The sequence below is a fragment of the Heterodontus francisci genome, chromosome 19 (assembly GCF_036365525.1).
Source record: "Heterodontus francisci isolate sHetFra1 chromosome 19, sHetFra1.hap1, whole genome shotgun sequence".
Taxonomy (NCBI): domain Eukaryota; kingdom Metazoa; phylum Chordata; class Chondrichthyes; order Heterodontiformes; family Heterodontidae; genus Heterodontus; species Heterodontus francisci.
This window is the reverse complement of record NC_090389.1, coordinates 82543484-82570735: the sequence shown is the minus strand read 5'-3', so window position 1 is coordinate 82570735 and position 27252 is coordinate 82543484. Positions and strand designations below refer to the sequence as shown.

At 45.5% G+C, this 27252-nt stretch overlaps 1 protein-coding gene across 1 annotated transcript in view; it reads right to left on the bottom strand.

Annotated features, from left to right (window-relative positions):
- Positions 1 to 27252, bottom strand: part of prkar2aa (protein kinase, cAMP-dependent, regulatory, type II, alpha A) — a 403140-nt gene that overhangs the window by 182238 nt on the left and 193650 nt on the right. Inside the window, exon 8 of the mRNA XM_068052117.1 lies at positions 24580 to 24615. Coding sequence (XP_067908218.1) covers positions 24580 to 24615 — 36 coding nt within the window. The remainder of the gene's footprint in view (positions 1 to 24579; positions 24616 to 27252) is intronic.

Genomic DNA, 27252 nt, shown 5'->3' with positions numbered 1-27252 from the left:
GGATGCACTGGTTATAATCTTCCAAAATTCTCTAGATTCTGGAAAGGTCCCAGCAGATTGGAAAACCACAAATATAACACCTCCAATCAAGAAAGGAGCGAGACAAAAAGCAGGAAACTATAAGCCAGTTAACTTAACAACTGTCACTGGGAAAATGCTGGAATCTGTTATTAGGGAAGTAATAGCAGAACATAAAGAAAATCATAACGCAATCAGTCAGAGTAAACATGGTTTTACGAAAGGGAAATCATGTTTGACAAACTTATTAGAGTTGTCTGAGGATGTAACAAGCAGGGTGGATAAAGGGGATCCAGTCGATATCGTGTATTTGGATTTCCAAAAGGCACCTGATAAGGTGCCGCATAAAAGATTATAACACAAGGTAAGAGCTCATGGTGTTGGGTAATGTATGAGCATGAATAGAGGATTGACTAACTAATAGGAAACAGAGAGTCAGGATAAATGGAGCATTTTCAGCTTGTCAAACTGTGATTATTGGAGTGCACAGGGAACACAAGAACACAAGAAATAGGAGCAGAAGTAGACCTTATGATGATCAAGACTGCTCCGCCATTCAATAAGATCATGGCTGATCTTGGGCTTCAATTCCACTTTCCTGCCATCATGACGGCGCATCTGATATGACCTCCTTTTTCCTCAACCGAGGATTCCCCCACACTGTTGTTGACAGGGCCCTCAACCGTGTCCGGCCCATTTCCCGCACCTCTACCCTCACCCCTTCCCCTCCCTCCCAGAACCGATACGGTTCCCCTTGTCCTCACTTTCCACCCCATCAGCCTCCATATCCAAAGGATCATCCTCTGCCATTTCCGCCACCTCCAGCGTGATGCCATTACCAAACGCACCTTCCCCTCCCTTCCCGTCAGCATTCTGAAGGGATCCTTCCCTCCGCGACACCCTGGTCCACTCCTCCATTACCCCCACCACCTCGTCCCCTTCCCATGGCACCTTCCCCTGCAATCGCAGGAGGTGTAATACCTGCCCATTTACCTCCTCTCTCCTCACTATCCCAGGCCCCAAACACATCTTTCAGGTGAAGCAGCTATTTACTTGTACTTCTTTCAATGTAGTATACTGTATTCGCTGCTCACAATGTGGTCTCCTCTATATTGGGGAGACCAAACGCAGACTGGGTGACCGCTTAGCGGAACACCTCTGCTCAGTCCGCAAGCAGGACCCTGAGCTTCTGGTTGCTTGCCATTTCAACACTACCCCCTGCTCTCATCTCTATCCTGGGCTTGCTGCAGTGTTCCAGTGAACATCAACGCAAGCTCGAGGAACAGCATCTCATTTACCGATTAGGCACACTACAGCCTGCCGGACTGAACATTGAGTTCAATAATTTCAGAGCATGACGGGCCCCCCATTTTACTTATATTTTTAGTTATTTTTTCTTTTTTTCTTTTTTCCATTTTTTTACAATTTTTTTTTGTTTATTTCATTTCATCCTAGTTTGTTCAGTTTGCTTACCCACTGTTTTCATGTTCGTACTTGCTGCTGTTCAATCTTCAGTCCGTTAACACCCGATCTGTACTAATGCTTTGTCTTTCAACACACCATTAACATATTGTTTGCCTTTGCTCCATGACCTTTTGGTCAACTATGTGGCCTTATCCAATCTACACTTGCTCCTTTGTTATCTCTTGCCCCACCCCCGCCTCACTTGCTTATAACCTTTGACATTTCTAATATTTGCTAGTTCCGAAGAAGGGTCACTGACCTGAAACGTTAACTCTGCTTCTCTTTCCACAGATGCTGCCAGACCTGCTGAGTGGTTCCAGCATTTCTTGTTTTTATTTCAGATTTCCAGCATCCGCAGTATTTTGCCTTTAACTTACTAAATGTTCTTCACTAATGTGTGTCATTTTTACTGTGGGATTGACGTGTGGCAGCATGTACCGATCGTGTCTCCTCCCATTATATCACTGGCCTTTCAGAACTGCCAACGTATGGAATAACATCATTACCATGCCAGCATTATTCATGTGCATCTCCACAGATGCAGTAAATGGACGATGGCTCAGTCTGCTGCTGCCAGTAATGGAGACAAAGATGTTGCAGATGCGGACTGCTGCACAACAGGTGAACGAGGGTGCTGTGTGGCTTGCAGAGCACATGGTAGTTATTAATGGCATGGAGAACCTTTGATCAATAAAGCATTGCCGTATATTCCTTGCTCGCTGCTTGCCCTGCATCCGGCGCCAGAATGCTCTCTGTCCTCCCATGCGCCTTTCCTGCTGTAAGTGCTCTGCGTCCTCATCATCCGAGGAGGAGTTCTGCTCGCATCTCTCCTCATCCAGCAAAGCCTCCCTGCTATTGAGTGCGTAGTTGTGTAGAGCACAGCAGACAGCAACTATACGAACTACCCCTTTGCGGTACATACTGCAGGGCAACCCGATCTATCCAGGTAGTGGAAGCGCATTTTCAGCATGCCGATCGCATGCTCAATGGTGGTTCTTGGCGCGCCGTGGCTGGCGTTGTATCTCTCCTTTGCATCACTGGTGCAGTTTCTCACTGGTGTCAGGAGCCATGTCTGCAAGGGGTAGCCCTGGTCTCCATGAAGCCACACCTCCATCTGAGCCAGTTCAGTGAACAGCAATGACAGCTAGCACTGGCGCAGGATGATGGCATCATGGCAGCTACCTGGAAAGCAGGCACAGATTTGCATGAAGAGTTTCCAGTGATCACATACTAGCTGTACGTTGAGCAAGTGGAAGCTCTCCGGTTCACATATGCAGCTGGTTGCCCGCAGGAGCCATGATGGCCACATGGGTGCATCTATGACCCCTTGCACCTGTAGGAATCCCGCAATGGAGCCAAAATCGATGGCCCTCTGGGCCTGGCTCTCAGGGTCTGTCCTGAAGCTAATATAGTCACCAGCCCTCCGGTATAGGGCATTAGTGGCCTCCCTGATGCAGCAGTGCACTAATGACTGTGTGACCCCACAAAGGTCTCCGTTGGATCCCTGAAATGATGCACAGGCATAGATGGTAAGAGCCGCGGTCACTTTGAGGGCCACAGCCAGAGAATGTCCACCATAGCCCATCAGCTGCAGTCATCGTTGACCAGGATACAAAGATGAGTCACTGCCTCTCTGACATCCGCAGTCGCCTCTGACAGTGGCACTCTGACATCTGCAGGAATGTCATTTGGGACCTGTAGATGCTGTCACAGAACTATTTTTTTTCTCCTCTGTTTAAAACAGTGTGTCTTTAAAACTGAGCACAGTGTCGGCGTCCAGGGCGGTGGTCGCGTAAGGCTGGGAGAGGAATTCACCGCAGAGAGAGGGTGAACGGCTGGCAATCCAGTGAAGGAATGCTTATGAAGACCCTGCCAGTGGTGGCCAAGCTTGGCCAACTGGACAGGAAGGCCACTTGGCTGTGTCCGGGGAGCCGGTCCACGGCAGCCATCAGGAGGAAGAGTGGCCACATGGTCCCGGCAGCGGCTCCCACTCACTCGGCGACTCTGCGTTGTTTCTACACACTTTCCCCACAACTCCGGTTCGGCTCCCAGATTCCGATAGCAGTAGTAGTACACCATTGTAAAAGGGACAATGGTGGGAGCTGATGTAATGTTTCATTGCCTGCACCCCCTCCACCACCCCCCCCCACTCCCAGCTCACCCCCCTTTCCCCCCACCCTCCTCGCACCCCCTTTGCACCCCCTTCCCAGCTCCCCCCCTGCACCATCTTCCCCTCGCACCCCCTTCCCCTGCAGCCCCCCTCCCCTGCAGCCCCCCTCCCATCCCTCCTCCTCGCACCTCCTCCCTCGCTGCACCCCCTTTCCACCTCCCCCCAACCTCCTCCCACCGGCATCCACATACTCCTGTGTAGGGGCCCCAACAACCCCACTGCCTTGTGGGCGTCTCGGGAGAGACCAAGGCTAAGGGAGTAAACCCGAACAGAAAATCCGGAACGGAACCCCGAAGGCGGTCATGTGTCACCTTTGGCATGTTTCCGGCAGTTCCTGCAGCCATACCAGTGCCAAATATCGTGCTCTGCACTCCTTTGGGCCCCACCAGGAAGGCCGAGGGGGGTTTTGACACTTGGGCAACTCACAACCTCCATACATACGCTCAGGCATGCGCCATGGACAGGTCACTCCATAGTCGCCTCACAGCGACCAAATCAACACGGAAGGCAGCAGCTACGGGTTATAAGTCCAGCTCAATTGGTGTAGAGATTGGGCGCCACGGGTTGCCTTTGTCGGTGGGAGAGGTCATCGCATCTCACTGGACAGCTACGGACCGCCTCAAACCGGGCAGCCACCAGTCAGTAAGGTTCTGTCCCGCCACAGTCCACCTGCTTCAATGGGTGCTTGGAGCTCAGGGTCATTGCCCGACAAGTGGACTGTAACACCGCACCAAACAGCATGACCGAGAAAGGAAAGAAGGTACCAGCCCTTCGTTTTGCAACCTGGAATGCCAGAACTGCGTGTCCTGGCCTGTCAGAAGACCTTACACAAATCAACGATTCTCGGAAGACCGCCATCATCAACAACGAGCTCAGTAGACTTAATGTGGACATTGCAGCACTTCAGGAGACACGCCTCCCTGCGAGCAGATCTCAGACAGCAAGACTACACCTTCTTCTGGCAGGGTAGGGATCCTGAAGAAACAAGATAGCACGGAGTGGGCTTCGCCATCACAAACTCTTGGCTCAGCATGATAGAGCCACCCTCAAATGGCTCAGAATGCATACTGTCCATCCGACTGTTCGCCGCCTCTGGTCCAGTACACTGACTCAGCATCTACGCTCCAACACTCTGCCCCCCACCTGAAGCTAAAGACCAGTTCTACGAGGAACTCCATAATATCATTAGTAGCATCCGCAACACACAACACCTATTCCTGCTGGGGGACTTTAATGCCAGGGTTGGGGCCGACCATGACTCATGGCCTCCTGCCTTGGGCGCTTTGGCATTGGAAGGATGAATGAGAATGGACAGAGACTGCTTGAGATGTGTACTTATCATAACCTCTGCATCACCAACTCGTTCTTTCACAGTAAACCCTGTCACCAGGTTTCTTGGAGGCACCCAAGATCACGTCGTTGGCACCAGCTGGACCTCATCGTCACAAGGAAAGCCTCTTTAAACAGCGTTCAAATCACATGCAGCTTCCACAGTGCGGACAGCGACACCGACCACTCCCTGGTGAGCAGCAAGGTTAGCCTCAAACCAAAGAAGCTGCATCACTCCAAGCAGAAGGGCCGCCCGCGCATCAACACTAGCAGAATTTCTCATCCACAGCTGTTATGTAAGTTTCTAAATTCATTTGAAAAAGCCCTCCAAAACACTCCCACAGGGGATGCAGGGACCAAGTGGGCCCACATCAGAGACACAATCTATGACTCAGCAATGACCACCAATGGCAATCGTGTGAAGCGGAATGCAGACTGGTTTCAATCTCACATTGAAGAGCTGGAACCTGTCATAGTGGCTAAGCGCATCACACTGCTAACTACAAGAAAGCCCCCAGCGAGTTAACATCCGTAGCACTTAAAGCTGCCAGAAGCGCGGCACAAAGAACAGCCAGGCGCTGCGCAAATGACTACTGGCAACACCTATGCAGTCATATTCAGCTGGCCTCTGACACCAGAAATATCAGAGGAATGTATGATGGCATTCAGAGAGCTTTTGGGCCAACCATCAAGAAGATTGCCTCCCTCAAATCTAAATCAGGGGACACAATCACTGACCAACGCAAGCAAATGGACCGCTGGGTGGAACACTACCTAGAACTGTACTCCAGGGAGAATGTTGTCACTGAGACCGCCCTCAATGCAGCCCTGTCTCTGCCAGTCATGGATGAGCTGGACGGACAGCCAACAAAATCAGAACTCAGTGATGCCATTGATTCTCTAGCCAGCGGAAAAGCTCCTGGGAAGGACAGCATTACCTCTGAAATCATCAAGAGTGCCAAGCCTGCTATACTTTCAGCACTGCACAAACTGCTTTGCCTGTGCTGGGACGAGGGTGCAGTACCACAGGACATGCGCGATGCCAATATCATCACCCTCTATAAGAACAAGGGTGACCGCGGTGACTGCAACAACTACCGTGGAATCTCCCTGCGCAGCATAGTGGGGAAAGTCTTCGCTCGAGTCATCTTAAACAGGTTCCAGAAGCTGGCTGAGCGTGTCTATCCTGAGGCACAGTGTGGCTTTCGAGCAGAGATCCACAATTGACATGCTGTTCTCCCTTCGCCAGCTACAGGAGAAATGCCGTGAACAACAGATGCCCCTCTACGTTGCTTTCATTGATCTCACCAAAGCCTTTGACCTCGTCAGCAGACGTGGTCTCTTCAGACTACTAGAAAAGATTGGATGCCCAGCAAAGCTACTAAGTATCATCACCTCATTCCATGACAATATGAAAGGCACAATTTAGCAGAGCGGCGCCTCATTACACCCCTTTCCAATCCTGAGTGGCGTGAAACAGGGCTGTGTTCTCGCACCTACACGGTTTGGGATCTTCTTCTCCCTGCTGCTCTCACATGCGTTCAAGTCTTCAGAAGAAGGAACTTTCCTCCACACAAGATTAGGTGGCAGGTTGTTCAACCTTGCCTGTCTAAAAGCAAAGACCAAAGTACGGAAAGTCCTCATCAGGGAACTGCTCTTTGCTGATGATGCTGCATTAACATCTCACACTGAAGAGTGTCTGCAGAGACTCATCTACAGGTTTGCGGCTGCCTGCAATGAATTTGGCCTAACCATCAGCCTCAAGAAAACGAACATCATGGGACAGGAGGTCAGAAATGCCCCATCCATCAATATCGGTGACCACACGCTGGAAGTGGTTCAAGAGTTCACCTACCTAGGCTCAACTATCACCAGTAACCTGTCTCTCGATGCAGAATTAAACACGCGCATGGGAAAGGCTTCCTCTGCTATGTCCAGACTGGCCAAGAGAGTGTGGCAAAATGGCACACTGACACAGAACACAAAAGTCCAAGTGTATCAAGCCTGCGTCCTCAGTACCTTGTTCTACGGCAGCGAGGCCTGGACAACGTACGTCAGCCAAGAGCGACGTCTCAATTCATTCCGTCTTCACTGCCTCCGGAGAATACTTGGCATCAGGTGGCAGGAGTACTACCAACTCAGAAGTCCTCGAGGCGGCCAACATCCCCAGCATATACACCCTACTAAGCCAGGGGTGCCTGAGATGGTTTGGCCACATGAGCCGCATGGAAGATGGCAGGATCCCAAGGACACATTGTACAGCGAGCTCATCACTGGTACCAGACCCACCGGCCGTCCATGCCTCCGCTTTAAAGACGTCTGCAAACACGGCATGAAGTCCTGTGACACTGATCACAAGTCGTGGGAGTCAGTTGCCAGCGATCGCCAGAGCTGGCGGGAAACCATAAAGGCGGGGCTAAAGCGTGGCAAGTCTAAGAGACTTAGCAGTTGGCAGGAAAAAAGACAGAAGCGCAAGGAGAGCCAACTGTGTAACAGCCCTGACAACCAATTTTATCTGCAACACCTGTGGAAGAGGCTGTCACTCTAGAATTGGCCTTTATAGCCAGTCCAGGCACTGCTTCACAAACCACTGACCACCTCCAGGCGCTTACCCATTGTCTCTCGAGACAAGGAGGCCAAAGCAGAAGACAGTGTTCCAGCAGCTGCACCTATTTCCTCGGCCACAGCAAGAGAAAGAGTTCACATGGTATACGAGGAACATAGGAGATGGAGTAGGCCGTTCAGCCTATCGAGCCTGCTCTGCCATTTCAATATGATCATGGCTGATCATCCGCTTCAATGCCTTTTCCCACACTATCCTCAAATCCTCTTATGTCACTTGTATTTAGAAATCTGTCAATCCCTGCTTTAAACATACTTAATGACTGGGCTTACACAGCCCTCTGGGCTAGAGAATTCCAAAGATTCACAACCCTCTGAGTAAAGAAATTTCTCCTCATCTCTGTCTTAAGTGGTTTCCCCTTATTTTGAAATTGTGTCCCCTGGTTCTCGAGTCCCCAATCAGGGGAAACATCTTAGCTGCATCTACCCTGTCAACCCCTTTAAGTATTTTGTTGGTTTCAATGAGATCACCTCTCATTCTTCGAAACTCTAGAGAATACAGGTTCGGTTTCCCCAGTCTCTCTTCAAAGGACAATCCCGCCATCCGGGGAACAAGTCTGATGAACCTTCGTTGCACTCCCTCTATGGTAAGAATATCCTTCCTGAAGTAAGGGGACCAAAACTGCACACAGTACTCCAGTTGCGGTCTAACCAAGGTTCTATACAATTGAAGCAAGACTTCACTACTCCTGTACTCAAATCCTCTTGCAATAAAAGCTAACATAATAAAGGCCTTCTTAATTGTTTGCTGCACTTGCATGTTAGCTTTTAGTGACTTACTAACGAGGACACCCTTTGTACATCTACACTTTCTAATCTCTTGAGAGTTACAAGCTAGCCAGGAAGGATCTAAAGGGAGAGATAAGAAGAGCAAGGAGAGGACACGAGAAGTCATTGGCGGATAGGATCAAAGAAAACCCTAAGGCTTTCTATAGGTATATCAGGAATAAAAGAATGACTAGAGATAGGTTAGGGCCAATCAAGGATAGTAGTGGGAAGTTGTGTGTGGAATCGGAGGAGATAGGGGAAGTGTTAAATGAATATTTTTCGTCAGTATTTACAGTGGAGAAAGAAAATGTTGTCGAGAATACTGAGATACAGACTACTAGGCTAGATGGGATTGAGGTTCACAAGGAGGAGGTGTTAGCAATTTTGGAAAGTGTGAAAATAGATAAGTCCCCTGGGCCAGATGGGATTTATCCTAGGATTCTCTGGGAAGCCAGGGAGGAGATTGCAGAGCCTTTGTCCTCGATTTTTATGTCGTCATTGTCGACAGGAATAGTGCCGGAAGACTGGAGGATAGCAAATGTTGTCCCCTTGTTCAAGAAGGGGAGTAGAGACAGCCCTGGTAATTATAGACCTGTGAGCCTTACTTAGGTTGTGGGTAAAATGTTGGAAAAGGTTATAAGAGATAGGATTTATAATCATCTTGAAAAGAATAAGTTCATTAGAGATAGTCAGCACGGTTTTGTGAAGGGTAGGTCGTGCCTCACAAACCTTATTGAGTTTTTTGACAAGGTGACCAAACAGGTGGATGAGGGTAAAGCCGTGGATGTGGTCTATATGGATTTTAGTAAGGCGTTTGATAAAGTTCCCCACAGTAGGCTATTGCAGAAAATACAGAAGTATGGGATTGAAGGTGAATTAGTGCTTTGGATCAGAAATTGGCTAGCTGAAAGAAGACAGAGGGTGGTGGTTGATGGTAAATGTTCATCCTGGAGTATAGTTTCTAGTGGTGTACCGCAAGGATCTGTTTTGGGGCCACTGCTGTTTGTCATTTTTATAAATGACCTGGATGAGGGTGTAGAAGGGTGGGTTAGTAAATTTGCGGATGACACGAAAGTCGGTGGAGTTGTGGATAGTGCCGAAGGATGTTGTCGGTTACAGAGGGACATAGATAGGCTGCAGAGCTGGGCTGAGAGATGGCAAATGGAGTTTAATGCGGAAAAGTGTGAGGTGATTCACTTCGGAAGGAGTAACAGGATTGCAGAATACTGGGCTAATGGGAAGATTCTTGGTAGTGTAGATGAACAGAGAGATCTTGGTGTCCAGGTGCATAAATCCCTGAAAGTTGCCACCCAGGTTAATAGAGCTGTTAAGAAGGCATATGGTGTGTTAGCTTTTATTAGTAGGGGGATAGAGTTTAGGAGCCACGAGGTCATGCTGCAGCTGTACAGAACTCTGGTGCGGCCGCACCTGGAGTATTGCGTGCAGTTCTGGTCACCGCATTATAGGAAGGATGTGGAAGCTTTGGAAAAGGTGCAGAGGAGATTTACTGGGATGTTGCCTGGTATGGAGGGAAGGTCTTACGAGGAAAGGCTGAGGGACTTGAGGTTGTTTTCGTTAGAGAGAAGGAGAAGAGGTGACTTAATAGAGACATATAAGATAATCAGAGGGCTGGACAGGGTGGTTAGTGAGAGCCTTTTTCCTCGGATGGTGATGGCAAACACGAGGGGACATAGCTTTAAGTTGAGGGGTGATAGATATAGGACAGATGTCAGAGGTAGTTTCTTTACACAGAGAGTAGTAGGGGCGTGGAACGCCCTGCCTGCAACAGTAGTAGACTCGCCAACTTTAAGGGCATTTAAGTGGTCATTGGATAGACATATGGATGAAAATGGAATAGTGTAGGTCAGATGGTTTCACAGGTCGGCGCAACATCGAGGGCTGAAGGGCCTGTACTGCGCTGTAATGTTCTATGTTCTATGTTCTCTTACCATTTAAGAAATACACTGCACATCTGTTCCTCCTACCCAAGTGGATAACCTCACATTTTTCCACATTATATTCCATCTGCCATGTTCTTGCCCACTCACTAAGTCTGTCCAAATCCACTTGAAGCCGCTTTGCATCTTCCTAACAATACACATTCCCACCAAGTTTTGTGTCATCCAAAAACTTGGAAATACTACATTTGGTCCCCACATCCAAATTATTGATCTATATTGTGAACAGCTGGGACCCGAGCACTGAACCCTGCAGTACCCCACTAGTCACAGCCTGCCAACGCAAGAATGACCCTCTTCTTTCTGCCTGTTAACCAATCCTTAATCCATGCCAGTATATTATCTCCTATCCCATGTGCTTTAATTTTGCAAACCAAACTCCTGTGGGGGACTTTATCAAAAGCCTTCTGAAAATCCAAGTATCCCAAGTCCACCGACTCCCTTTTATCAATTCTGTTAGTAGCATCCTCAAAAAATTCCAACAGGTTCGTCAAACATGATTTCCCCTTCATAAATCTATGCCGATCTTGCCCAATTAGATCATTATTATCCAAGTGTCCATTTATCATATCCTTTAGAATAGATTCTAGCATTTTCCCAACGACTGATGTAAGGCTAACAGCTCTGTAATTCCCTGTTTTCTCTCTCCCTCCCTTCTTAAATAGTGGGGTGGCATTTACGACCTTCCACTCTGCAGGAACCGCTCCAGAATCTATAGAATTTTGGAAGATGATCACCAATGCATCCACGATCACCATAGCTACCTCTTTCAACACTCTAGGATGCAGACGATCAGGTCCTGGGGACTTAGCAGACTTCAGCCCCATTAATGTCTCCAAACCACCCTTCTTATTAATACTAATTTCCTTCAATTCTTCATTCCCCTAATTCTGGGAGATTTCTTGAATCTTCCTCAATGAAGACAGATACAAAGTAATCATTTCGCTTCTGTAACTTTTAACTGTGGATAAAGACTGGCTTCAACCGGTTTGAACTACAGTCCAGCGAAGCGTGCTTCACTGAAAGGAAGGATCCCTCTCTCTTAACAGGAAAATCCATTTATCTTCAGGATCTGTATTGCCTCAGGAGAGAAAAAAAAACCCTGGAAAAAAGAATATTTGCCTTGAAGTGGGACTCTCTGTCGCTTGTTTGTGTTTGCTCGAATTCTCAGTAAGGTTTCTACTGAAATACTACCAATTTTAGAATCCAAATAGGCCTGTGGCTATAATCCTTGTTAAAAGGACCGTGTCACACCTGCTGTAACCAAAGTGCTTCGAATGCCTATCTATTCAAAGACTGTTTCGTCAAATTCGCCTGGAGACTTCGAGTGGCATCTGATTGTTCTAATCTGGGACACCTCACCAACCAGGAATGTAACTCACCAAGACTTACAACCCAGCTACTTATTTTATTCCTAAGAAATACTATTTTTAAAACCGGTTAACCATTAGTTTTTGAATGTATGTGTTTGAGCATGGTGGGTAGGTTAAATAAGAGGTTATAAGGTCTTTAGTCATGAATTTTTCTTCGTGTTAACATTTAGTTTACTAATAAATAGTTAATTTGTCGTTGTCTAAAGCTACCTGGTTTAGTGTATTTGAGTCTGGGGATTAATAAAGTGTTTTAATTTGGCTAATTTCCGGTAGGTGGGAAAACTTTAATAATATTCTGCGACCTGTGGCATATTGGGACTGAATTGACACTGCATTACTCCCGCCTCGGTTGTAACAATGCGCGGCAGTCTGTAATGGCAAGCTCTGCTTGGGGGCTGCTGCTGTTCACGACCAGGGGCTTCCACGTGGGCTGTACCTGCCTCTTAGTTTTGACTGCAGCTCATATGGTTCCTCACGGCATGCGGATCAATGAATATAAGGGTGATCCATCCCCATCTCCAAGGTGCAATCAAACTCGATTCCTTCATTTCTTCGAAGGTACCTAACCGGGCAAAGAATGATGTTGACTGGTACATCATGTGCTTTCAGGCATCAACTATGTGGCGTTGCAGTGCATTGCCCGTCTTAGTTTCCACTAACAGTGGCACAGCATGACCACATTCAGATTGTATCAGTTGCATCGACTGGCCCATCAGCCACATTACCTTTCAACGCCTAACGTTTCTGGCACCCTCCCCACACATAGGGTTCCTGCCCACACATAGGGTTCCTGAAGTGCCACTGCTCCTTCACTCACACAAACATTCAATGTCAGAGTGCCCCCCTTTACGGAGGGAAGGTACGCAGCAGCTCCCTTTATGCCTGCAGAAGTGTGCCCCCTTTATGCCTGCAGATTTATGCCCCCTCTAAGGCATTTACCCCTCCCTTGATGCCTGCAGAGTTCACAGAAATGTTACAGTGCAGAAGGAGGCCATTCAGCCCATCGTGTCCGCACTGGCGCTCTGAAAGAGCAATTTCCTCAGTTCCATTCCCCCGCCTTCTCCCCGTAACCCTGCACATTCTTCCTTTTCATATAACGGTCAAATTCCCTTTTGAATGCTTCAATTGATCCTGCCTGCACCACTTTCTCAGGCAACACATTCCAGACTTTAACCACTCACTGCATGAAAAAGCTTTTCCTCATGTCATTTTTGCTTCTCTTAACAAATACTTGAAATCTGTGCCCTCTTCCTCTCGATCCTTTAACGAGTGGGAACTGTCTCTCTCTCTCTACCCTGCCCAGACCCCTCATGATTTTGAATACCTCGGTCAAATCTCCTCTCAGCCTTCTCTTCTCCAAGGAAAACAGCCCCAACTTCTCCAATCTATCTTCATAATTGAAATTCCTCACCCCTGGAACCATTCTCATGAATCTTTTCTGTACTTTCGCCAATGCCCTCACGTCTTTCCTGAAGTGCACTGCCCAGAACTGGATGCAGTACTGCAGCTGAGGCTGGACTAGTATCTTATACAAGTTCAACATAACTTCCTTGCTCTTGTACTCTGTGCCCCTATTAACAAAGATACTGTATGCTTTATTAATCACTCTCTCAACATATCCAGCCACCTTCAATGACTTATGCACATATCACCCAGGTCCCTCTGCTTCTGCACCCCCCCCCCCCCCCCTTTAGAATTGTACCCTTTATTTTATACTGTCTCTCCATGTTCTTCCTACCAAAATGAATCACTTCACATTTCTCTGCACTGAACTTCATCTGCCACCTGTCTGCCCATTCCACCAACTTGTCCATGTCCTTTTGGAGTTCTACACTATCCTCCTCACAGTTCACAACGCTTCCAAGTTTCATATCATCTGCAAACTTTGAAATTGTGTCCTGTACACCAAAGTCTCGGTCATTATTATATATCAGTAATTAGGAGAGCGAAGACGGGATATGAAAAACACTGGCGGGCAAGATAAAGGAAAATCCAAAGGCATTTAATAAGTATTTTAAGGGCAAGAGGATAACCAGGGAAAGAGTAGGGTCCATTAAGGACCAAATCTGTGTGCGGAGCCGGAGGACGCAGGTGAGGTTTTAAATGATTACTTTTCATCTGTGTTAACTATGGAGAAGGACGATGTAGGTGTAGAGATCAGGGAGGGGGACTGTGATATACTTGAACAAATTAGCATTGAAAGGGACGAGGTTTTAGTGGGCTTAAAAGTGGATAAATCCCCAGGCCCAGATGAGATGTATCTCAGGCTGCTACGTGAGGCAAGGGAAGAGATAGCAGGGGCTCGGACACAAATTTTCAGATCCTCTCTGGCCACAGGAGAGGTACCAGAGGACTGGAGGACAGCGAATGTGGTACCATTATTCAAGAAGGGTAGTATGGATAAAACAGGTAAATACAGGCCAGTAAGTCTAACATCAGTGGTAGGGAACTATTGGAAAAAATTCTGAGGGACAGGATTAATCTCCACTTGGAGAGGCAGGAATTAAATCAAGGATAGTCAGCATGGCTTTGTCAGGGGGAAATCATGACTAACAAATTTGATTGAATTTTTCGAGGAGGTAACTAGGTGTGTAGATGAGGGTAAAGCAGTTGATGTAGCCTACATGGACTTCAGTAAGGCTTTTGATAAGGTCCCGCAGGGGAGATTGGTTAAGAAGAAAAAAAAACTAAAACTAAGGTAGGAGCCCATAGGATCCAGGGCAATTCGGCAAATTGGATCCAGAATTGGCTTGGTGGCAGGTGGCAGAGGGTGATGGTGGAGGGTTGTTTTTGCGAGTGGAAGTCTGTGACCAGTGGTGTACCACAGGGATCAGTGCTGGATCCCTTGTTGTTTGTAGTGTACTTGAACAATTTAGACGTGAATATAGGAGATATGATAAGTAAGTTCGCAGATGACACGAAAATTGGTGGTGTCGTAAATAGTGAGGAGGAAAGCCTGAGATTACAGGACGATATAGATGGGCTGGTAAGATGGGCAGAGCAGTGGCAAATGGAATTTAATCCTGAGAAGTGTGAGGTGATGCATTTTGGGAGGAATAACAAGGCAAGGGAATATACAATGGAGGGTAGGACCATAGGAAGTCCAGAGGGTCAGAGGGACCTTGGTGTACTTGTCCATAGATCACTGAAGGCAGCAGCACAGGTAGAGAAGGCGGTTAGGAATGCATGTGGGATACTTGCCTTTATTAGCCGAGGCATAGAATATAAGAGCAGGGAGGTTATGATGAAGCTGTATAAAACGCTAGTTTGGCCACAGCTGGAGTATTGTGTACAGTTCTGGTCGCCACACTATAAGAAGGATGTGATTGCACCGGAGAGGGTGCAGAGGACATTCACCAGAATGTAGCATTTCAACTATGAAGACAGACTGGATAGGCTAGGGTTGTTTTCCTTACAGCAGAGAAGGCTGAGGGGGGGGGTGGGACATGATTGAGGTATGCAAAATTATGAGGGGCATAGAAAGGGTTATATAGGAAGAAACCTTTTCCCTTAGCAGAGGTGTCAATAACCAGGGGGCTTAGATTTAAGATAAGGGGCAGGAGGTTTAGAAGGGATTGGAGGAAAAATTATTTCACACAGAGGGTGTTTGGAATCTGGAACACACTGCCTGAAGGGGTGGTAGAGGCAGGAACCCTCACAAACATTTAAGAAGTATTTAGATGAGCACTTGAAACGCCATAGCATACAAGGCTACAGGCCAAATGTTCGAAAATGGGATTAGAATAGATAGGCTTGATGGCCGGCACGGACACAGTGCGCCGAAGGGCCTGTTTCTGTGCTGTATAACTCTATGACTCTAAAAACAAGGGTCCCAACATTGATCCCTGGGAACTCCACTACAAACATTCCTCCAGCCTGAAAAACATCCATTAATCACTACTCTCGGTTTCCTGTCACTCAGCCAATTTCGTATCCATGTTGCTACCTTCCCTTTTATTCTATGAGCTACAAGTTTGCTCACAAGTCTGTTGTGTGGCACTGTATCAAACGCCTTTTGAAAGTCCATGTACAATGCACATTCCTATAACTCCTAAGGCTTGCCGGCTCTTAAAGCAATACTGATCCCTTGCAAGCCTTAAAGGCAAACCGCATATTCCAAAAAAAAATACAGGACCATGACATTAGCTAAACATGATTTTCCCTTAAGAAATCTATGCTGGCTTTCCTTAATTAACTCGCATTTGTCCATGTGACTATAGATTTTGTCCCAAATTATTTTTTCTAGAAGTTTTCCCACCACCTAAGTTAAACTGAATGGCCTGTAGTTGCTGGGCTCATCTTTACACACTTTTTTGAACAAGGGTGTAACGTTTGCAATTCTCCAGTCCTCTGGCACCACCACCCGAATCTAAGGAAGACTGAAAAATTATGGCCAGTGCCTCTGCGATTTCCACCCTCACTTCCCTCTAAACCTAACCCTAACCTTCAATATCCTTGGATGTATCTCATCTGGTCCTGGTGCTTTATCTAATTTAAGTACAGACAGCCGATGTAATACTTCCTCTTTATCTATTTTAAACCCCTCCAGTGTCTGACTTACCTCCTCTTTCAACATTACTAAGGAAGAATATACAACCCAGGCAAAGACAGATGCAAAGTATTCATTTAATACCTCAGCTATGCCCTCTGCCTCCATGTATAAATCCCCTTTCTGTCCCTAATCGGCCTCACACCTCCTTATACCACCCTTTTACCTATAGAAAACTGTGGGATATCCTTTAACGCTAGCTGCCAGTCGCTTTGTGCCCCCTTTTATGCACTCCCCCCCCCCCAAACACCTACGCAGAGTTGTGCCCCCTTTAATGTACTCCCCCTCCCACCTCCCTTGATGCCTGCAGAGTTGTGCCCCCAGTAACACCACCCCCCCCTCACTACACATATGCAGAGTTGGGCCGCCAGTAATACCAGCCCCCCTCTCACCTCCCTTCATGCCTGCAGAGTTGTGCCCCCAGCAATACTATCACCCCTTCCTACACGTATGCAGTGTTGTGCCCCCGGTAATACCATCCCCCCTCCCAACATGTATGCAGAGTTGTCTCCCCGGTAATGCCATCCGGTTCCCACCTCCGTACACACGCATGCGAAGTTGAGACCCGTCCCGCAAGACTAGCCCGCACAGACTCCGAGGACTGCAACCTCTGTCGCGCAAGCTTTTACTCGTCAGGGAAGGGACAGCACATGAGAGGCAGTGGGATGCATAATGAGGCAAGGTAAATAGCGCTTTGAATATTTAAATTGGGCTCCAGCCGCCGAGCGGAAGGGGGCCGCCCCGAAGCCTCGCCACCGCTGTTAATATGGAACGGAGCCTTCCCAGTGTCGGGAGCATGGCGGGTCTCTCCCGGAAGTATTTTCTGCATTCCCCCACCCCAAGCCATGACCCCCAGTGTCGGGGGACCAGTAGAATTCAGCCCTATAACCCCGAGTTCTTGACTCTTCAACGAGGGGAAACAGCCTCAACCCTAACAAGCTCTATAGGAATTTTAAACATTTCCTCCCGTTACTAATTTATTCTTCTTCTTCCGCCTTGTCTCGAGAGACAATGGGTAAGTGCCTGGAGGTGGTCAGTGGTTTGTGATGCAGCACCTGGAGTGCCTATAAAGGCCAATTCTAGAGTGGCAGACTTTTCCACAGGTGCTGCAGATAAAATTGGTTGTCGGGGCTGTTACACAGTTGGCTCTCTCCTTGCGCTTCTGTCTTTTTTTCTGCCAACTGCTAAGTCTCTTCAACTCGCCACACTTTAGCCCCGCCTCTATGGCTGCCCGCCAGCTCTGGCGATCGCTGGCAACTGACTCCCACAACCTGTGATCAATGTCACAGGATGACATGTCGCATTTGCAGACGTCTTTAAAGCGGAGACATGGATGGCCGGTGGGTCTGATACCAGTGACGGGCTCGCTGTACAATGTGTCCTTGGGGATCCTGCCATCTTCCATGCGGCTCACATGGCCAAGCCATCTCGAGCGCCGCTGGCTCAGTAGGATGCATATGCTGGGGATGTTGGCCGTCTTGAGGACTTCTGTGTTGGAGATACGGTCCTGCCACCTGATGCCAAGGATTCTCCGGAGGCAGCGAAGATGGAATGAATTGAGACGCCGCTCTTGGCTGACATACGTTGTCCAGGCCTCGCTGCCATAGAGCAAGGTACTGAGGACACAGGCTTGATACACTTGGACTTTTGTGTTCCGTGTCAGTGTGCCATTTTCCCACTCTCTTGGCCAGTCTGGACATAGCAGTGGAAGCTTTTCCCCTGCGCTTGTTGATTTCTGCATCGAGAGACAGGTTACTGGTGATAGTTGAGCCTAGGTAGGTGAACTCTTGAACCACCTCCAGAGCGTGGTCACCGATATTGATGGATGGGGCATTTCTGACGTATGTCTCATGATGTTCGTTTTCTTGAGGCTGATGGTTAGGCCAAATTCGTTGCAGGCAGCCATAATCCTGTCGATGAGTGTCTGCAGACACTCCTCAGCGTGAGATGTTAATGCAGCATCGTCAGCAAAGAGCAGTTCCCTGATAAGGACTTTCCCTACTTTGGTCTTCGCTCTTAGACGGGCAAGGTTGAACAACCTGCCACCAGATCTTGGGTGGAGGAAAATTCCTCCATTTATTACTATTACTATTTAAATTTAAATGTATTACTATTCAGAAAATAATCCAAACTATCTTTCTTGGTCCAAAGTGGATGCCTCTTCCCATATTGAACTGCATCTTCCACAATTTTGTCCACTCAATCTATCAATCTCCCCTTGCAACTTTCTGTTCCCATTTGCACTACGTAACATTCACTCCCTCCATATCTGACGCACAGTGGCAGAAGTGTGTAACATCTACAAGATGTACTACAGCATATTCTTTCTTTTGGGCCTCCTTATCTCGAGAGACAATGGATACGCGCCTGGAGGTGGTCAGTGGTTTGTGAAGCAGCGCCTGGAGTGGCTATAAAGGCCAATTCTGGAGTGACAGGCTCTTCCACAGGTGCTGCAGAGAAATTTGTTTGTCGGGGCTGTTGCACAGTTGGCTCTCCCCTTGCGCCTCTGTCTTTTTTCCTGCCAACTACTAAGTCTCTTCGACTAGCCACAATTTAGCCCGGTCTTTATGGCTGCCCGCCAGCTCTGGCGAATGCTGGCAACTGACTCCCACGACTTGTGATCAATGTCACACGATTTCATGTCGCGTTTGCAGACGTTTTTATAACGGAGACATGGACGGCCGGTGGGTCTGATACCAGTGGCGAGCTCGCTGTACAATGTGTCTTTGGGGATCCTGCCATCTTCCATGCGGCTCACATGGCCAAGCCATCTCAAGCGCCGCTGACTCAGTAGTGTGTATAAGCTGGGGGTGTTGGCCGCTTCAAGGACTTCTGTGTTGGAGATATAGTCCTGCCACCTGATGCCAAGTATTCTCCGAAGGCAGCGAAGATGAATTGAGACGTCGCTCTTGGCTGACATACGTTGTCCAGGCCTCGCTGCCATAGAGCAAGGTACTAAGGACACAGGCTTGATACAGTCGGACTTTTGTGTTCCGTGTCAGTGCGCCATTTTCCCACACTCTCTTGGCCAGTCTGGACATAGCAGTGGAAGCCTTACCCATGCGCTTGTTGATTTCTGCATCTAGAGACAGGTTACTGGTGATAGTTGAGCCTAGGTTGGTGAACTCTTGAACCACTTCCAGAGCGTGGTCGCCAATATTGATGGATGGAGCATTTCTGACGTCCTGCCCCATGATGTTCGTTTTCTTGAGGCTGATGGTTAGGCCAAATTCATTGCAGGCAGACGCAAACCTGTCGATGAGACTCTGCAGGCACTCTTCAGTGTGAGATGTTAAAGCAGCATCGTCAGCAAAGAGGAGATCTCTGATGAGGACTTTCCGTACTTTGGACTTCGCTCTTAGACGGGCAAGGTTGAACAACCTGCCCCCTGATCTTGTGTGGAGGAAAATTCCTTCTTCAGAGGACTTGAACGCATGTGAAAGCAGCAGGGAGAAGAAAATCCCAAAAAGTGTGGGTGCGAGAACACAGCCCTGTTTCACACCACTCAGGATAGGAAAGGGCTCTGATGAGGAGCCACCATGTTGGATTGTGCCTTTCATATTGTCATGGAATGAGGTGATGATACTTAGTAGCTTTGGTGGACATCCGATGACTACAGCATATAGGGATAACATATTAGCATGAATGGATTGGTTAGCTAACAGGAAACAGAAAGTAGGCATAAATAGGTAATTTTCAGGTTGGCAAGCTGTAACGAGTGGAGTGCCACAGGGATCAGTGCTGGGACCTCAGCTATTTACAATCTATATCAATGACTTGGATAATGGGGCACCCACAGTGCTGTTAGGAAGGCACTTCTAGGATAAGCAGGGAGAGAAAGGTAGGAGAGTAAGTTGTGAAGAGGACAGAAAGAGTCTGCAAAGGAATATAGATATGTTAAGTGAGTAGGCAAAGATTTGGCAGATGGAGTATAATGTGGGCAAGTGTGAACTTGTCCACTTTGGCTGGAAAAATAGAAAAGCAATATATTATTTAACTGGACAGAGATTGCAGAACTCTGAGATGCAGAGGGTGTCCTTGTACACAAAACACAAAATGTTAGTATGCAGGTACAGCAAGTGATTAAGAAGGCAAATGCAATGATGTCATTTATTGCAAGGGGAGATATTTTGCTGCAATTGTGCAGGACATTGGTGAGACCACATCGAGAGTATTGTGTACAGTTTTGGTCTCCTTACTTAATAAAGGATGTAATGCATTGGAAGCAGTTCAGAGAAGATTCACTCGACTGATTCGTGGGATCAGAAGGTTATCTTATGAGGAAAGATTGGACAGGTTGGGTCTGTATTCATTGGAGTTTGCAAGGATGAGAGGTGATCTTATTGAAACATATAAGATGCTGAGGGGACGACAGGGTGGATGTGGAAAGGATGTTTCCCTTAGTGGGAGAGACTAAAACTAGGGGGCACAGTTTAAAAATAAGGGGTCTCCCGTTTAAGACACAGATGAGGAGAAATTCTTTCTCTCGGAGGGTCATGAGTCTGTGGAACTCTCTTCCCCGGATAGCCTTAGAGGCAGGCTCATTGAATGTTTGTAAGGCAGAGATAGACAGATTTTTGACAAACAAGGGAGTCAAAGGGTATCTGGGGGAGGCAAGAAAGTGGAGTTGAGTCCACAAACAGATCAGCCATGAGCTTATGGAATGGCGGAGCAGGCTCAAGAGGCCAAATAGCCTATTCCTAGTTCGTATGTTCTCAAGGGCAATTAAGGATGGGCAACAAATGCTAGCATCAAAGGCCTATAACTATCAAGAATGCCAAAGTGAAATGGAGACTGCTTACTTGTCTTCGGGTACAAACTATTCCAGTTTCACCTGTTTAAATTTACTCGAGTTTCTAACTTGACCCCAGACAGACAACACTACTTTCTTAATTATTTACATTAGGTATACAGTGGTGATCTGTCGGAAACTGGACATATATTGCCATTCCTTCACAGTCTCTGGATCAAAATCATAGAACTCCCTACCTAATAGCACTGTGAGAGCAACTTCAACACACAGGGTGCAACAGTTGTTACAAGAGTGTGTCTTTGTTTTGGTAAAGTATGTTTTTAAGGACCTATAGCTGAATAATGGACATTGATTCATCTGGAATCTTGAAGAGATGCTGAACTTTGTGTTTGTTTTAAAATGAAGTCTCAAGAAGGTTCCTGGACTTGGCTTGTAAACAAGTCTTACTGGAAGGCACCTGTTTGTGGATAATCACCCAGCAGGGGTTGTTTTAACTTGGGGAGATGTTTACGAAGAAGTGACAGGTCAAAATTTATAGAGGTCAGGAGGCTTGATTTCTGGAATGTTTTTAGTTTCAGTTTGAACTGTTACTTTGCCTGCCAGAAGAAGATCCAGCTCATCTCTCTCTCTCTCGAAAAGAAATCCTGCATTTCCATTGTGTCAGTTTCCTATTTCCAACTATATTTGAAGAAACGCTACATATCGAGTGTTTGGGAACTGAAACCTTGTTGCTGAATTTCTGCTATAAGACATAGCTGAAACCTCTGTGGCTACATTTCTTGGAAAGCCTACCCAAACTGATCTTCAACATCGCCTGGAAAGAACTGTAAGATCCCAGTGACAGTCGTCTATACATATTTGGGACTCCAAACCAAAACCAAGGACAAGTATTTAGCCGGTGTTTTTTTTTTCTGTTTTCTTTGTAATAGTGCTTAGCAAAAATCCCTTTTATTTTTCTGGTTATCTGGGGTATGTATGTATTTGTGTGTGTTTGTGTGTGTGTGAGGGGTTAAAATAAATAAGGGGCTTTAATATTTCAATTTGTGTGTATGTTTTACTTCATTATTGATTAAGACTTGTTTTATAATAAACGGATAATTTTGTTGTTCATTAAAGAAACCTGGTCGGTGTGTTTTATTCTGGGACAAAATACAGGACATGGTTCACCGTATCGCTAAGTGGGAAAATTTAAATATATGTTGTGACGTGTGGAGTAGTGGGACTAGAATAAACAGTGCACTTCTCCCGCCTCAGTCGTAACACAGTTCAGGAAAAGAATCCACCACTCCCTTCTCAAAGGCAACTGGGGATAGGCAATAAATGCTGGCCTTGCCAACAAGAATGATCTTTTCAGGAATTAGGTTGACATTGATCTGTAATGAAGGGGATGCATGTCAGTTGTGGGGAATGAACATCCAGTATTAGCAAGAACTCCTGCAAAGGCGTAACCTAATGGTTACTAATTCCCATGGCTTTGCCCCAACAATATGCCTGAAACTCAAATTCAAAAGAGAACCTCCCGTTAACCCAATTATTCTTTCTTTCTCATTGAATAGGGTTGTCAACAACTCAGTCTGACTTTGATGTTTTATAATATGGCCCCACCCGAGTAGCACTAGGTACTGTCAAAACATAAATATCACAGAGACATAGACTTTTGTTCCATCAGTGTGGACTATTTTCAAACCTAAGTCCTATAGGTAACAACAGCAGGTTAACCTCCAGAACCACGTCAGCTTACAAATTAAAAACTAATGCTGCAGGTTCCCTTACATCAGCAATTGCAGAGGGCTGACACGATTAAGCCTACTACAGCTAACTTCAATGACATTTTATCATGATCCTCAATTGTAATTTGTATCAGGTATCCTCACTTCAGTTCCCTTCTTCTGGTACTGCACATGCATTCAAATAAATTTCTTAAGGCAGAATCAACTAATTTGGAGCAGACCTTTCACCTGCAGACTCCCAAATGATGATTTTGAGGAAGGGGTTCAGAAAGAAAGAGGAAGATCAAAAGGCTCTCTCTTCAATTTGAGGCAACTGCTACTAACCAAGAATTAAACCAGGTTGCAACACCAACAATAACAAGCAGCAACAACTTTCTCGAGTTCAATGTCACTACACATAGCTATTTACATCAGTTGTTATCGCCCAATTCATGATGCCACATGTGGTGCCTTACTAGCATTGACACTGGAAGGCCTAAATGCAGGTTTTAATCAGTAAATGGCTTAATACCCTTATAACATTTTCATTCTAATTTATGCTGAACTTGTCCTTTCTTTGAGGCAATTCTTTGTTTTAATTCCTTTGGTTTCAATGAAGGCAACCTTTTTCACCAGAGGGAAGACTCTCTGATTCGTGAAATAAATTTCAGCAATCTGCCTAGTACCGCGTGAGTGGGGGCCTATACTGCAAGGCTGCAAATTTGTACTCAATTGTAAACCATAAGTCCTTCAACTAATTAAATCAACATTAGGCTAATTCAATACTTTCAAGACCAAAATCATCCACAGTAGCTTCATATTCTATGCATACTATATGTGGTACTCCAGAACAGAAATGTAATGCTAATATATTTCAGTAGTGCATGTTTCGTACTTTATTTATTTTCTTACAACTTCCTGTTGCTGATCAAAGGAATCACCTCTTCAAATTCAAAATTAATTAGTTAGTCTAATTCTGAGATCAAAAAAACGTCAAATCCTAAAACATACAATTCTGGAAATAAACAAGTCAGTGGGCATCCTAAAAAAAAAGAGTAAAACAGATCAACATTTAATTAAAAACAGTAAGTGCTGGAAATAGTCAGCAGGTTTGGCAGCATCTGTCGAGAGAGGTCACAGACCTGAAATGTTCACTCTGCTTCTCTCTCCACGGATGCTGCCAGACCTGCTGAGTATTTCCAGCACTTTTTTTATTTCAGATTTCCAGAATCTGCAGTATTTTGCTTTTATTTCAACATTGAATTAGTTCTTAATTTAAAGTAACCCATATTTTTCTTCCCATTGCTCACTGACCTGCTGCGCTTTCCAGCATTTTCTGGTTTTTGCATTCTAATTTTCAGCAAATTTGAGAAAGGAATTTGCCACAAAAACACTTGTATGTATATAGAAGCAAACAACTTTAATATCGTTCTCATTGAACACAAAGGAATTAACTCAGGATTAAATATCAGCACATTTAAGAGCTTCAAAAATGGAGTTAAAATAATTCAACAACTGTACTACTAAAAGGACAAGTTAATAAATCAAACTATGGTCAGAACATAAACGTGGAAGGCCATAGCAGATTTAGATAAATGTTTCACTTCTGCTACTGCCCAGCTATTAAATGCTTCCTATGCTCTACTCCAAATTGCTTCTTCTTAAATCAATGCTGCTGATATCAGTTATAAAGTGAAGTGCACAAATGGGTCATGTTATGGCATTAATTCAGCCGTACGGGAGAGCTCTTCCCAGCAACAATAAATTGAAACCTAAATTACAGAAATTGGGCTTAATCTAAAATTTCTGTAATGTAAATCCAATTTTGTGTGGAAAGATTAAAAATCAGTACAAGAAAAGGCTTACCTGAAACCCTTCTGTTTAATCTGTTAATAACTGGTTCTGTAAGAAAGAAAACAAAATTAATTATCTTTCACCTAACTTAGCATTTCTGCAGCAACTCAATACAGCAAGTTAACTTATCTGCAATAGTACACCTCACTGGACCTCAGAGTTGGGTAATACAGCAGATGAGTGAACACTGGGTGGTATTAGTTTTACCACATGCTTTTTTTAAGTGAATAGTTAACAGACTACATGTAAGATTTTAAAGTATTCTCAAGACCTTGGTATGTAAAGTCAAAGCCAACTGGCCCATGCTTACTTCCTCAACTCCAAAGGCATACAGTGAAACCACATTTTGCATCACCAATTTTAAGTGTTCACTTTATGTCAGGCTCAATATCCCCATACAGAAACCGAGGGTTCAAAAGCATCAATACATTGACTCATTTTCAAATCCTGTTGTTCCCTTCGTGCTGGAAGCAAACTTGCATATGCTCGGTGTCTTGTACAAAATGCACGTGGCGAGGACTGGAGGAGGAGATAACCCAATATTTACCTTCTCCAAACATCTACTTGAGGGAGTATGATTGGGAAAAACAGTTAGTTTCCTAATAGTAATTAAATATTCTAAACATTTTTTAAGAGGACAAGTATATTTTTACATGTACGCTGGTTTTGTAAATGCCAGCACGGAAGGTACCATAGAAAACAAGCCACTAAAATCTCAATGCAAGGCTCATGTTTAATGGTTCCCTTTTTTTTTTAAGGCCAAGCTACAAAATTAAATTTTGGATTACATTTGGCTGTTTGTTTTAAAGTCAAGCAAAGCTTCTGTCACCTCCCCAACAAGAAGCAGAACATATTACCACTGAAATGAACATGAAGAGCACAGTAGCGCAGTGGTTAGCACCGCAGCCTCACAGCTCCAGCGACCCGGGTTCAATTCTGGGTACTGCCTGTGTGGAGTTTGCAAGTTCTCCCTGTGTCTGCGTGGGTTTCTTCCGGGTGCTCCGGTTTCCTCCCACATGCCAAAGACTTGCAGGTAGATAGGTAAATTGGCCATTATAAATTGCCCCTAGTATAGATAGGTGGTAGGGAAATATAGGGACAGGTGGGGATGTGGTAGGAATATGGAATTAGTGTAGGATTAGTATAAATGGGTGGTTGATGGTCGGCACAGACTCGGTGGGCCGAAGGGCCTGTTTCAGTGCTGTATCTCCAAATAAAATAAAAATAAATAAATAATAAGTTATCAGCTATCAATCAAACCTCAAGCTGCAGATCATTCCACCCGTCCTATTAAAAGAACCAATCGTTATTATTATAGTATGTAAACAGGTATATATCCATTTACATTTTCTTTGTGAATAGCAAGGATTTCAGTATTAGAATTGAATGATGCGGAATTTAAATTTTCTGGAACTCAGATTACTTAAGCACCATTATATCGGCCCCATAATCTGCACTGTTCTAATAGATTTTCCAGTAGCAAAGTACTGTACACGCTAAAAATCTGAGATTAAAATAGGAAATGCTGGAAACACGACAGGAGGGTCAGAGAGGAAGGTAGGTTAAACCTTTTGGTTCGATAACTTTTCACCTGAAGCCCAAATTTGTCTAAATTTATTCATATTTGTATTTCCTACCCGTTATTGAATCTGTGTTGTACCCTCTCTAAAGTCTCAATATCTTTCTAATGTGTGGAGGCCTGTTATGTTCAATAATTTTTCGAATAAAACCGCAAGTTCCATTAGCTTTTTTCATGACCTTATCAACTGCCCTCTGAAATGGCCTAGCAAGCCAAGTTCAAGGACAATTACGGATGGGTAAGAAATGTTGGCCTTGCCGGTGATGCCCACATCCAATGAAAGAGTGAAAAAAACTAAGATGCTGCTTTTAATGACCTATTAATCTGTAACCTCCATACCCACCTGTTCTTCCACAAAACCAAGCCTACTCCCATTCAGAATAGAATTGCTCCTGTCGTCTTTTTTTTTTAAAACAAACTGAAATGCTGCACACTTATTGACATCGAATTCCATGTGCCACTTTTTAGTCCACCTATATAAAAGTATGCTGAGAGCAAAACCTGCCTACAGCTAAGGAAAAACAGCAGTCTATGGCATTCAACACCACCTGTGATAACAGTTTGCTTTTGCCACTGGTAGTGTGAAGGGAAGGAAAACGGTGATGTGGGTCTCCAGCCATCTCCACTTGCATTAAATTAAATTTAAAGTAGAATCTTAACAAATACCCAGTCATCATTGCAACATGCAAAAACCGTGCATGAACAGATTCCCTCTGAATATTTAATGTTAGCTGGGAAACCACTTCCAAATCCTCTCATCCAGTTCCAAGTTCTCCAAATTTTTTTTAAACAAAACATAACTACAGTTTCAGGAAATACACTTGCATAAATCAGATATTGGCACTGAATTCACAATGCACAGAAACAGTCAATGCTCTTGATTTACTACTGACATTGACAAAGCTTGTTTTCCCCCACTCCTGGTGTAAATTTTTATGCACATCAAGGTGAATGCTGACACTACTCAGGAATAGAACACTTGTTTGGAGTATAGGTACATTAGTGTAGTGGTTATGTTATTGAACTAATAGTCCAGAGAACATGAGATCAAATCCCACCATGGTAGTTTGAGAATATGAATTCAGCTTTTTTTTTAATTTGTAAAA